Raw genomic sequence first — 13,004 nt, forward strand, 5'->3', positions numbered from 1 at the left:
GGACAAAGTGAGCAGACAGTCATGCCCTCAACATTATCAGGCCCTTTGCCCTCGTGTTCTTTGGCTGTGTTGCCGTTCGAAGGTCAGCAGTTTTCACGGCCCTCCGCTTGCTTTTTAAATTTAAACAAGTACATCTATATTGCCTTTTAATTTTTACAAAAATTATTCCAACACAAATCATTTCCAGCTAAGGCTTTGAATTTCTTTAAACGGCACTTGGTTTGCCCCCTCATCAAGTTTATCAGTTCCAGAACTTGTTGCAACTGGGACATAAAACAAAGTATTTTTCACATTTATTTACTAGATATAAGCCAAAATAAACACTCTAGATTGGACCACACTGTGCTTAGGACATCAGATAATCCACCCCCCACCTTAGTTTTCTGGAAAACTCACAACATTGAGTACACAGCTAAAGCAATCAACAGGCCTCTTTGCTGAGACCTGAGGTGTGTAGTTTATAGTTTAAATTAAAAAATTTAATTCTAAAAAGATTTTGGTAATGAGAGAAAGAAACGGCAACACGTAACAAATGCAAAATTGCGGTGATTGCCCCTCTGCTTCATCACACTCGGGGATGAGGACAAAAGCTCTAAGCCAAAAGCTTCACGGAAGATGTAAATTTTGAGCAATTCTAAAAAGAAGGAAATGACAACAGGAAACTATTCAACAGATGCATTCATTTATTGTACTCTGGAACTCCTCCTGCTACCATTCACAATTGTAAGGGCCACTAAAATGAATGACTGTTTAAGCTTCATTTGGTATTTGCTCTTTTTTAAAAAACGTTCTAGAAATAGTCGGACTATCACTTGCCTTGTGAAAATATTATTTATAACTAGAGAGTCCAGATTCCACTAAACCTTTGTTGAAGTGATTGGATTGTGCATGTTGACTGAACCGTGCATGCTTCTTTTCACAATTCAAACAGTTACAGTTATTGACTGGGCTATGATGGAACACGTGAAGAAACGGAACTAGCTAGCACCTTAAAAAGAAGCGTCAGCTTTCCAATAGATTGCTTGAGGCTTAAGATGGAAGACGGAAGTACCAGGCACACTTTTGGTCACACTGGGGGATCCGACAACAGAGTGCCTGGAATTACAGCTAATTTAGCCTCATGTACAAGGAGTTGGCAACTATCCCAAATTTCAACAGATTGTGATACCACAATTCCTTACCGCTGGCCTCGAAACTTTGCCTGAACACTTGGAGGAACATACTTCAGGAGTCTGGTCCCACAGCATCCCTGCTACAGCCACTCTTCCCCTTCCCCCCCTTTTTACAGCACAGTGCAGCAGTTCTCAGTCCAACTTACGACAATTCTCTTCATCTGATCCATTTTCACAATCCACGTGAGAGTCACAACGCCAGGATATATCAATACAACGACTTACGCGACCGCTGCACCTGAACTGCCCCGGATCACAAGTCACAGAGGCTGAAAAGACAGATTAGATGTTGAAAGTCCAGCAGGTCTGGATTAGTGCTTCATGCTTATTATTGTACTGACAGCACAGAGAGATTCACTGAGGGGTAACAGTTTGCATATGGTGCTTGCACAGAAGAACAACTGCCCATCATTTTGAGCTGTTCAATTCTCTCCTCTGTGCACGCTGATGTGTGATAGTAGTCGAAAGTACTGGGGGTGGGGAGAGAGATAGCACACGTGCCACTGGCAGTCAGTATACACACACACCTATACACACACACCTAGGTATGTAAGTGCAACCAACAAAAAGGGAGTCCAGCAAAGCACTGGAATCTTTTCTGTATAAGCACGGAGCAAAACTTCCAACCTGACCAACCCCCTCCAACTCTGTATGTTGTAGCCCTTTCCATCTCTCAACACAGTCAAGTGGAAGCAGCTGGCCAATTTTAGCACTTTTTTTCTGTTTTGTGTACATCCCTCATTCAAGGACCTTAAAGAGTATCGCCAAGATCTCTCTTCTTATCATCTGACAGTAAACCATGAGCGACTAAAACAAACTTTACTGGGGAATGCAGGACATTTTCGGTCAAGGTTGTGTGATTACAGCATCAATGCATTTCAATCACCTTAGTTCTCCTCCACAGACCCCTAGGAATAAGTAGCTCAGTGAAGAGGCTGCAAATCTACAGCACAGAACTCTTCGAAGCTCCAAAGATCTTGATTCACAAGTTCCTTATTGGCTATCACGAGAGCAAACCCTTGGCATTACAACAGATATGCCTTTTTTACTTGGGGAAGTGTGAAGTTTAGTTCTTAACTATGAAAGCTTCAAGCATTTCAGAACATTTACTCAATTAAAACTCAATTGCAAGCATTTATGTAGCATGAGAGTTTTGACTTGGGTTGCAAAGGGGCAACCACGTTAGTCTGTCCTAACAAAATAAAACCAGGGGCACTTTAAAGTCTACCATTTATTTCAATGTGAGCTTTTGTGAGGCACAGCCCACTTCAAATAGATACCTGTCTGATAAAATGGGCTTTGACTCAGGGAGGACTGTACTGAAATAAATGATGTTTGTCCTTACGGTGCCCCTGGACTTTTGTTTTGTTTAATTTAGGTCACCATTAGCGCCCCAGATCTCTACAGAAGATGGGCATCTATTTTATTTAAACTATTTCTTTTGCTTTACTTCCTTAGGTTCAACATGGCTGCCACTTCAGGTACTTAGCCTATGTGGATTGGGACAGAGTCAAACAATAGCAGGGTCTACCTGAAATTCAGATGGGAACCACTCTACCTGGGCAAGCCATGGGCAAGAAATAACTCTGGCTGTTCTCGTGATGTCACTGCAAACTGCTATGCAAAACCATGGTGCTACACCCAAAAAGGACCAGGGCTGTTTAAAGCATACCATCCACCACCGCATGCAGCAGTCATCACATTGATCATTACAAGTACCACCTTTCTAGCAGACCCTCCATCCTACCTAGAAATGGGAGGGAGGGAGCTGACGAAGAGAGGCTGACATCACTCTTCAGTTCTTTCTCCACTGACCTAATGCATGCAGGTGTTTCCTGACAACAGTCAGCGGCATGCTCCTTGCGGAAAAATGGAATGCTGAGTGTGCCACTGCAACTACTATTTCATAAATCTTTACAGTTCAGCAAGAGGTGTACGATTCGGATATATCTGGATAATGTCAAACCATTGCCAGTAACATTAAAGAATCCTGAATAAAATTGGAACTCGGAATAAATCTATCCCAGATAAACCTGAATTTATACAGGTTTACAAGCAAATGCGATTACAGCCTTTTAAAAGCTCGCTGGAAGCTCTTGTAGTAAAGAGTCCAGTAGAACCTTTAAGACTAACCAACTTTATTGTCGCATAAGCTTTCGAGAGCCACAGCTCTCTTCGTCAGATGGTTCTCGAAAGCTTATGCGACAATAAAATTGGTTAGTCTTAAAGGTGCTACTGGACTCTTTACTATTTTGCTACTACAGACTAACACGGCTCCTCTGGAAGCTCTTTCCCCTATCCCAATTTTCCAAGGCTTTCCTGGACTTTTTTCTCCCAGAGGAGGGGTGTGTGAGGCAGGAGGGACGGGCAGTGAGTAAATTAGCGGTTTCCACCATTGCAGATTTCCCAGACTTTTCTGGTAATCGTTTGATGTTGGCTGATGTTTCTGTTGGGCTCGCAACAGTGTCCTTGGTTCAGTTTGGCTTTTTGACATTGGTTCTGCTGGGATTCTGTGTTTGGGGTTGTTTTTTTGTGCTTGCATTGGACCTGAGTTCTGCCTGCCTGAGTTCTTTGAGAGACACTAGTTGTGTTGGGCTTGCAACAGTGTCCTTCCTTGATTCAGTTTGGTTCTGCTGGGATTCTCTATTTTGACATAGGTTCTTGTGGGATTCTTTGGGTTGATGTTGGTTCTCCTTGCTTTGGTTCTGGTGGGATTCTCTGGTTTTGACATTGGTTGGATTCTCTGTTTTGGCATTGTTCTGATGGGAATCACTGATTTGACATTGGTTACGGTGGGATTTTCCGCTGTGATATTGGTCCCCTTGTTTCAGTTTTGTTCTGGTGGGCTTTGTTCATTCAACTTGCATTTGGGACTTGCACTGGGAAATGGCTTTTGCCAGGGTGCCCCTTCACTTAAGATTTCTTTGCCTGGAAAGCCTTGGAAATGTTTCCTCCATAGGAAACGATGGAGCGTGGCTTGGGGCACCTTGTTCAAGGGCCCATAGAATCGGACCCCTGGGTCTACTCTTCCTGAAACTTGGGGGGGGGGGGGTTCTTAGTATTCTCAATTTAAACTGAATCCAAATTAAGGATCTAGCCTGGATTTCAGGAATACTGAGTATTTACGGTATTCCTGAATACTGGATCCAAACTCAGCCAACTTTTTTTTTTTGATGCACACACCTAGAGCTAAAGGGAATGAGGAAAGGGAAGGTCACTCAAGAACAGGTTAAATCACTTACTGCAGGCTGCCAGGGATTCATCAGAGCCATCTTTGCACTCTGCCCGGCCATCACAAACCCATTTGTAAGGGATGCAGTCTCCGGTCCCACACTGGAATTCATTCCGTTCACACCTCTCCACACCTGCAAGACAGAAGGACCATATCCTTAGCCACCATTTCATCATTCCCTCTAGCTCCAGGGGTGGATTCGATTTAAGTCACTAATCAGGAAGATTTTCCATTCATTTATTCTTTTAATTAATTTTTATAAGCCCTGCCTAGTGTCTAGCTCTCATTAATGTAAACAGACCTTTGGAAACATGAGGCTAACCATAAAAGAACCCTTATGGATAACAGGAGGAGATTTAATGAAAAAAAATCAGTGCTTTCACTGTAGCATGCTAATCCAGCTTTTGCCATTAAAACTCACTGGACTCTTAACTTTGTGAATAAACAGCCAGGTCTGGCCATATAGGCAGAGCCACAGAGAAGCAAGGACAGTTTTCAGCACAACAGACTAAAATCTCTTCCTTCCCCGATATCTGGCATTGTCAATTCCCTCTCCAACAACTCCATCGGAATATTTGGGGGGGGGGGGCAAAGCATGGGAAGTCCCTCTCCTTGAGCCAAGAGTCCAATTGTGAACTATCATTTCAGAGGGGTGCTCTCAGCATTGCTGCATCTTAAGCAAGGTCCCCCCCCCCAGGTCTCAGAGGTCATGTTCTGCACCAGATTCAGGACGTGATAATGATAAAGAAACTCTACTGCTGGCGATATACGAGTGACAGTGTTTAAGGCAGTAGTTATGACTACTTAAGTATACAGGAGAGCATTTCCAGGGCTAAATATGCTTGCACACATTTGTGTTTTACTAGCTCTGGTATTAACTCCTGTAAGAGGGGTGGGGGAGGGGGCTATGTTACAGTTCATATGCAGTGCAGCTGAGCATTGACCGTTCATAAAAAGTTGGTAGCAATCACACTTCTGCATTCCAGGATAATTTACTCCTTGAAGAATGGGACGAGTAGATACAAGCATCCTCCTCCCACGTTTAATAGCAGGAAGGACAAGAAGCAGCCAGACACGTCTGAATTGGTGCTTGAGCCCAACCCTACTGAGATTCCCCTCTCCAAGGCACATTTTGTGTCGAACTTTTTATTACAGTCTGATTCCTACGAGCTGTTTGGGGAGCCAATGTTTGTCTCAAAAGTGGGATAAAAATGTCAAATGTAATCATGTCACTTCAAACTAAGTTACGTTGTTGCTAAGTTGCAGGACCCTCACAATGCTCTTTGAGGCAAGGCAACTGGGAGATAATGTGGCTGGCCCAAGCTCAGTTTTAATTTATGCGAAAACTTGATGATCAGGATAATAACAACATTCAGTTTATGTACCATCCTTCAGGACAACTTCACGCCCACTCAGAGCAGTTTACTAAGTGAGTTATTATTAGCCTCATGACCATCACCCTGTGAGGTGGGTGGGGCTGAGAGAGCTCTGGAAGAGCTGTGACTGGCCCAAGGTCACCCAGCTGGCTTCAAGCGGAGGAGTGGGGAATCAAACCCGGCTCTCTGCCGCTCTGAACCACTACACCAAACTGGCCCATGATCTCCTAATCAATGGTCGCTAGACCAACCAAAGCTTACTTTTGGATGCAGTCAAGGCTTTTTTTCTGGGAAAAGAGGTGGTGGAACTTAGTGGGTTGCCTAGGAGAAAATGGTCACATGGCTGGTGGCCCTGCCCCCTGATCTCCAGACAGAGGGGAGTTGAGATTGCCCTCCGTGCTCAGCGGCACAAAGGGCAATCTCAACTCCCCTCTGTCTGGAGATCAGGGGGCGGGGCCACCGGCCATGTGACCATTTTCAAGAGGTTCTGGAACTCAGTTCCTCCACGTTCCCGCTGAAAAAAAGCCATGGATGCAGTTCCTAACCTCATATTGGGCCACGAGATTTGCAGGGTGAACTTGGACCATTCACTTTATTGCTCAGCCTAACCTACCTTACAAGTCAAGATGGGTAGCCATGTTAGTCTGTCTGTAGCAGTAGAAAAGAGCCAAGAGTCCAGTAGTATCTATAAGACTGACAAAATTTGTGGTAGGGTAGGAGCTTTCATGAGTCACAGCTCACCTGTCAGAAGAAGTGAGCTGTGACTCACGAAAGCTCATATACCCTACCACCAATTTTGCCAGTCTTATAGATACTACTGGACTCTTGCTCTTCCCCACTGCTATCTTACAGGATCATCTTGAGGATAAAATGGTGGAGAGTGAAGACTCTTGAATCCTGCTCTGTATTCTGAATTTGGCATCCCCACCCTTGCAGTCTGCACATAGGAAGGAATGGCAAGCATAGAAAATGGCTAAGTTCCAGCTGAGTCATCAAACTGTTTCCTGCTGCAACCCACTTCTACCTTTCACAACGGAGAGGGGAGGAGAGCTTCCCAGGGTCATTGGCAGCCACACAAGTAAGAAAGGGAGCTCCATCCTTATAGTAGCTCCTGCGCTCCACCCTGCTATTAGCATACGCAGACAGACAATTAATAAGGAGAAGTCCTGACAACTTAACAGCATTTGCACAAGACTCTTCCCATCAGGAGACTTGACATGGATATAGGAACAAACTAATAAGCCATAGAAGGATACAAGCAGCACACACAACCAGGGGTGGGCCCTATCCACCCTCCTCCCTTTTTAACCCTGTTAGAGACAGCGGCCTGGAAACAGGTAGAGTTCACAGAATTGAGTTTTGGCTGATGGAAGGAAGAAAAACCCCACAGGCCTTGTACTATTTAAATGATACAGTCATTAAACATCCCCTGAATTTCCCTCATCTCAGAAACTGCTACAGTGAAATTCCTCTTCATTGTATTTCTAAAGAGAAGTATCCTAATTCTATACGGCACAGCAATTGAGAACATCAGAATATTCGTCACTGTTAGCTTCAAAGCTCCCCAAAATACAAAAGTACACCACGAAGAAGTCGGTATATACAATAATTTAGGGATACTGGCATTTAAAGGCCAGCAATGGCAGTTTCCTAGTTTTCCAGTGTCGGTCAGCAATGCCACCTCGGATTATGTATTTGGGGTAAGATGTGCTTACTCACGACACTGAAGAAACCAATTCCCTATTTTGTGCATTAGCACCCATATCTCAACAATCATCTACGGCTAAAATCACAGTTCAGAGGTGAAAGGCTCTCCATGTGCTATTAGCAGGAGTCTGTGGAAACTCAACACACTGCCAAGTCCTGTAGTGAAATGGCATCTCGCCATGTGAAAGTATTTAATTTTTATTCTAATGACACTCGGAAGCTAACCTGAAACAGACTTCCAAGGTAAAGCAAAAGGCTACTGATTTTGTTCCCGTCTAAGGATAACCATTCATATGTAGAGTTATCTCGGCAATGTGCGGTGGGAGGGAAGAAAACATCCACTCAGACCAGAACTTTCAGCCTCATCGGAATCTAATGATGATTAACGGAGGACGAAGTTTTTGGTTTTGAAGGCAAGAGCAGAGATTTGACTAAGAGACAACTGTCATGTGTTCTTGTGTTCCCCACATGGACTTTTAACAGAGATGGTCTCGGAGTGGGAATTACATTTCCACAGATGAACTTCAGGGACTTGGAAACGTGTGAATTAGCTCTGAGTAATGGCTGGAAAAGGCCAAGACACGCCCTAACTGAAATGCAATGCCTTCATGAAAAGGCTTGAAGAAACACACCGCACATCTGAAGAGAGCAAAACACAAGGATGAAAGAAGCCTGGTAACTTTCAGATTATGAGATCTACCTTTTAATTTACAAGGTTTAATTTAATACAAGATTTATAGCTTGGGAGAACGGATTGTGTGTCGCAATTATATCCTCTTCTTTGTTCCAAGGTAATTTGGTATGGATGGCCAGAAAAAGGCCAGGGTGCTTAACGCGAAGTGATATGTTAAAAGGTATGTTTTGTTTTCTAAAGAGTCTAAAACGGGCTGCTCTCTCTGGCAATGGTAAAAGGGTTCTTATTGCTTTGGGAGGGTGGACAGGAATTTTTATCAAGAATAAATGAAGTTCTCAGATAACATAAAACCCCCACAAGTATGTAATCTACAATGTAAAATTTAAATAAGAAGGCTGCTCAGAAATCACGAGTTTGCACTAACATAGAACAAAGATTCTCAACAGGGGTCACACTCAGACCTCAGAGAGCCACTCAGCTGTAGTTCAGGAAATGAGAATTTCTACACTGAACATTAACACCACAGAATTGTCAGTCAGAGGAAATTTGGCAAGCTCTACAAGTTCTGCACGCCCTCACTTCCCCTTCACCTACAATGAAATCTTCTTTACAAGACACGTTTTAAAACCTGGAGTTTAGGAAACTGAACATCTTCTTGGAGGAAGAGGAGGACTTCCTGTCAGTCACACATGGGATGTTTTAAAGTCCGATCGGCTTTGGCTACCCATCACGGACATGGACTTGGTTGGAAGGATTTCAGTCCAGTGGCACCTTGGAGACAAACAAGGTTTTCAGGGTATAAGGTTCCCTGAGTCAAAGCTCCCTTCTTCAGACACTTAAGATTCTTTTGCCTGGCGAAAGTACAAATCTTGTTGGTCTCTAAGGGGCCACAGGGCTCCGGTCCTGCTGTTCTACTGCACTTATACTGCAACCTACCAGAAGTGGACTTGGTTAGACCACTTGTTGCTGCATTCTTTGGCCGAACGTTGCATCCACCACCACTACAACACAGTTTGCTGTGTCATGTCTGATGCATACTGACTGGGAGTCCAAGTCTGCTGCTTTACAAATACCCTCAATGGAGGCATTAGCGTGAAAAGCCGTTGTAGCCAACACACTCCTAGGAGAACATGGCAACAGGCCCTGAGATGAGTCTCTTAGTGAGATATATTCCTTCAGACACCTGCCAAGTCACACTCAAACCTCTACTACCCATATATTCAATGTCCAGTTTCCTGGTTCAAGTCCAAAGAATGCCCGTTCTCGTCAAGATGAGACGCTTTCAGGCAAAAACAAGAGTAAGGTCTGCGATCTATAGTATACTGAATTTATCTTAGGCATCAGAGTGGGTTCCGGCCACAAGACCACCAAACCCTGATGCAATTATACACAAGCCTCTGGCAACAGGGAGTGCTCTCAGGTCAGATGCTCTGCAGGCCGAGATGACCTCCACTAAGAACAAAAACTTGAGCATCAAGAAGCTGAGAGACACCCTCCCTGCAAATGTTAAAGGAGAGGCTTGGGCAAGGCCTGTAGAACAGCATGTACTCACTAGCAGAAATTTACAACCTGCTGGAGGGTTGGAAAGTGCCACTCTTAGGAAACATTTCAGGGCAGGTTGTCTGGAAACAGGAAATTCTCCAATAGGCAGAAGGACTGACGCCAAGACTGCCACTTGCCTACATGGCGTGTTCATCCTCAGCCCTCAGGAGAAACCGTTCTTCAGAAAAAGAACAAAGCTTGAGGCAGGCTCTTTAAAAGCATCTGAAGAATATTTTCTTCGCACCAACTCACGTTTGCCTTCGGAGCACAGTAGTATAATCTGCGTGCGGATTACCTACGGGCACATAGCACTGTGAGGGTAGATTTGTATCTAACCTCGAGTTGTCATTGTGAGAATAAAATAGAGGTTGTAAGTTAATTTGGGTCTACATCGGGGAGAAAACTAGGGTATAACTGAGCAGTACCTGCATTAACTTGGTTCTCTAATAGCAATGCTGGATCCACTATTAACCCTTAATCAGGTCTACAAGCGTAATCTGTGCCCTGCCCCATCAATAAAGGGGAGCAGAACATCCTTAGGATTTCTGCCTCCCCAACCAATACTGCTTCCATCTTGTCTGGGTTCAGTTTCAATTTGTTTGCTTTCAGCCATTTGCAGTACAGTCAGGCAGTGACTATACTGCATCATCAGGGGATCTGGATAGAGAGATACAGAGCTGGACGTCATCTACATATAGATGGCATCCAATTCTACAGCTGCGAATGATTTCTCCTACCCCCAGAGCTGCCTCCATCCCATAGCCCAGTAATTGTAAAAACATCTGAATAAAAACAAGTTAACAGCCGATGATCACAAACTAGAGCCACCTGCAGTTAACAAGGATGGAAGGAAGCGCTAGAAGTCTCGACTCTACCACCGTTTGAGGTATGTAGAGAAGCTGAATCAAGTTACACGCTTCGTTTTCTCTTAGCAAGAAAAAGGGGGGGATTCTTTGTTCTTACAGCGTATGCCTGCACAGCAGCCACGGAGATGAACTCAGAGGTGCAAATACAGCGCCTTGGAACCGAGTCCGGCAAAGCAATGAAGCGAAAACCAACGCTGCCCATCCAGAGAACTTTGCACACATTTGCTGGAGAGGAAGTTCCTAAGTAAGGCAGGGCCGAGGAGTGGCCTCGCTCTGCTGCCCATTGGGTGGTGGGATGGGACCAGCGGGTGGCCCGTTCCTCCGCAAGCCAATGGCCAGGCAGAGCGTAGGGAGAAGGGGGACCATTGCCCCACCCTCCACGTTCATTCTCAGTTGCACACAACCTGCCCCCGGAACCCCCGCCCCACATGCGCTCGCCTGCTCCGTGACTTGCAACCAACCCGTCCTTAGCCCCCCACCCCACCCCATCCCAGTATCGATGTGATTTACACAGTCATAGTAACGGTGTTTAAGCCTCCGCTCTTTTACAAAAAGGATCCAGAGGAGCTAGCCGTGTTAGTCCGTAGTAGCGAAATTGAAGAGTCCAGTAGCACCTTTAAGACTAACCCACTTTAAGACTAACCAATGCTACAATCAAGTGGGTTAGTCTTAAAGGTGCTACTGGACTCTTTTACAAAAAGGAGCAGTGGGAGTTTTTCCTGCCCGAAGAACTTCTCTCCAACTCCGTAACTAACTAGCAGTCTGAAAGGGGGCTCAGATGCGCCCCCCCTCCCCAAAGATGTCTTGCCACCCCCGTTAAGCGAGGAGCAGCATTTCCCCCCCTCGTCCCTCCTAGCAGGACTGCTGCCCGTTCAGACGACCGCTACCTGCCCCAAGCCCCCCCGCTTAACGGCAACAACTCCCCCCCCCCACGACCCACTCTAGACCCGCCCTGGCCAATCCCCCCCTCGCCCACCTCCCTTGGGACACGCGCGCCGCGGCTTCACGTGCGAACCCAACCCGTGCAAAGCGGGCAACTCGCTCTGGGGGAAGACGCGCGTCCCGAAGAGCCCCGAAGAGCCCACGGGTCCGCGGCTGGACGCGGGAGCCGCCTCCCTGCCTCCTTCGCGTTCCCACGTGCGCGCACCCTCCCGGGTCAGGCGGGCGAGAGGCTGCCGGCGACGGCGCTTGGTCCGAAGGGGCCGTGAGGCGAGAACCCGGAGGAAGACAAGGAGCCCCCGGCAGCCTCCCTCCCGTTCCCCCGGAGACGCGCGCCGCCGCGTCCACACGTGCGCCCTGCAGAACCCGCGCCGCGGGTCTCGCTTCTCCCCTCACCGTCGCCAGCGGCGGCTCCCAGGGCGCCCAGCATCGCCAGGACCAGCAGCGGCGCTCCCAGTCCGGCCGGGCTCCTCATGCTCGTCCTCCCCGCGCGCCGCTCCGCCGCGTCTACCTGTCAGCCCGCCGCGCCCCTCGCCTCCTTCGCGCCCCGCCCGGCGGCCGGCAGGGGGCGGGGCCTGCGGTGGGGTGATTTTCAAACGGGGCCACACAGCCGCCGGGGGCGGGGCCACGCCCAACGCACCATGTGACGTCAGCGCGTTAACCCCTCCGGCCCCGTCCCTGGAGGAAGCCCCGTGGAAGGAAACCGATGAGGGGGGTATAGCGGGAGCTGGAAGCCCCTGAGTGAGTTTTGGCGGGAAGCAGGGAGGAACGGTGAAATCCTAAGCAGAGTTACCCGAGGCTGAGCCCATTGGTTTCAATGGGATTAGACTGGAGTGACTCTGTTTAGGATTGCACTGTAAGAGCTGAAGAAGTAGGTTCTAGAGGGAAAGGCGAGGTTCTCCTTAGCAAGCCAAACAAGAATCATTCCAGTCTAAACCCACTTATTTCTTCTTAGCGATCCACACAAGAGTCACTCTTGTGTTTAGGATTTCACTGTTTAGGATTTCACTGTTTAGGATTTCACTGTCAGAGCTAAATAGAAAAGAGTCCAATAGCACCTTTAAGACTAACCAACTTTACTGTAGTGTAAGCTTTTGAGAACCACAGTTCTCTTCGTCAGATGCCTCTGACAAAGAGAGCTGTGGTTCTCAAAAGCTTATGCTACAATATGATGCCTCTGACAAAGAGAGCTGTGGTTCTCAAAAGCTTATGCTACAATACGATGCCTATGACGAGAGCTGTGGTTCTCGAAAGCTTATGCTACAATACGATGCCTCTGACGAAGAGAGCTGTGGTTCTCAAAAGCTTATGCTACAATATGCCTGATGAGAGCTGTGGTTCTCGAAAGCTTATGCTACAATACGATGCATCTGACGAAGAGAGCTGTGGTTCTTGAAAGCTTATGCTACAATACGATGCCTCTGACGAAGAGAGCTGCGGTTCTCAAAAGCTTATGCTACAATATGATGCCTCTGACGAAGAGAGCTGCGGTTCTCAAAAGCTTATGCTACAATACGATGCCTCTGACGAAGAGAG

At 46.6% G+C, this 13,004-nt stretch overlaps 1 protein-coding gene across 1 annotated transcript in view; it reads right to left on the reverse strand.

Moving 5' to 3' along the window:
• LDLR (low density lipoprotein receptor) overlaps positions 1-11,965 on the reverse strand; it is a 32,276-nt gene extending 20,311 nt beyond the window's left edge. Inside the window, exons 1-3 of the mRNA XM_055003273.1 lie at positions 11,865-11,965; positions 4,415-4,537; positions 1,319-1,441 (exon numbers count right to left, since the gene is read on the reverse strand). Of these exons, the coding sequence (XP_054859248.1) occupies positions 1,319-1,441; positions 4,415-4,537; positions 11,865-11,943 (325 nt within the window). The 5' untranslated portion in view covers positions 11,944-11,965. The remainder of the gene's footprint in view (positions 1-1,318; positions 1,442-4,414; positions 4,538-11,864) is intronic.
• Between the last annotated feature and the right edge of the window lie 1,039 nt (positions 11,966-13,004).

Source organism: Eublepharis macularius, chromosome 19, assembly GCF_028583425.1.
Source record: "Eublepharis macularius isolate TG4126 chromosome 19, MPM_Emac_v1.0, whole genome shotgun sequence".
NCBI lineage: Eukaryota > Metazoa > Chordata > Lepidosauria > Squamata > Eublepharidae > Eublepharis > Eublepharis macularius.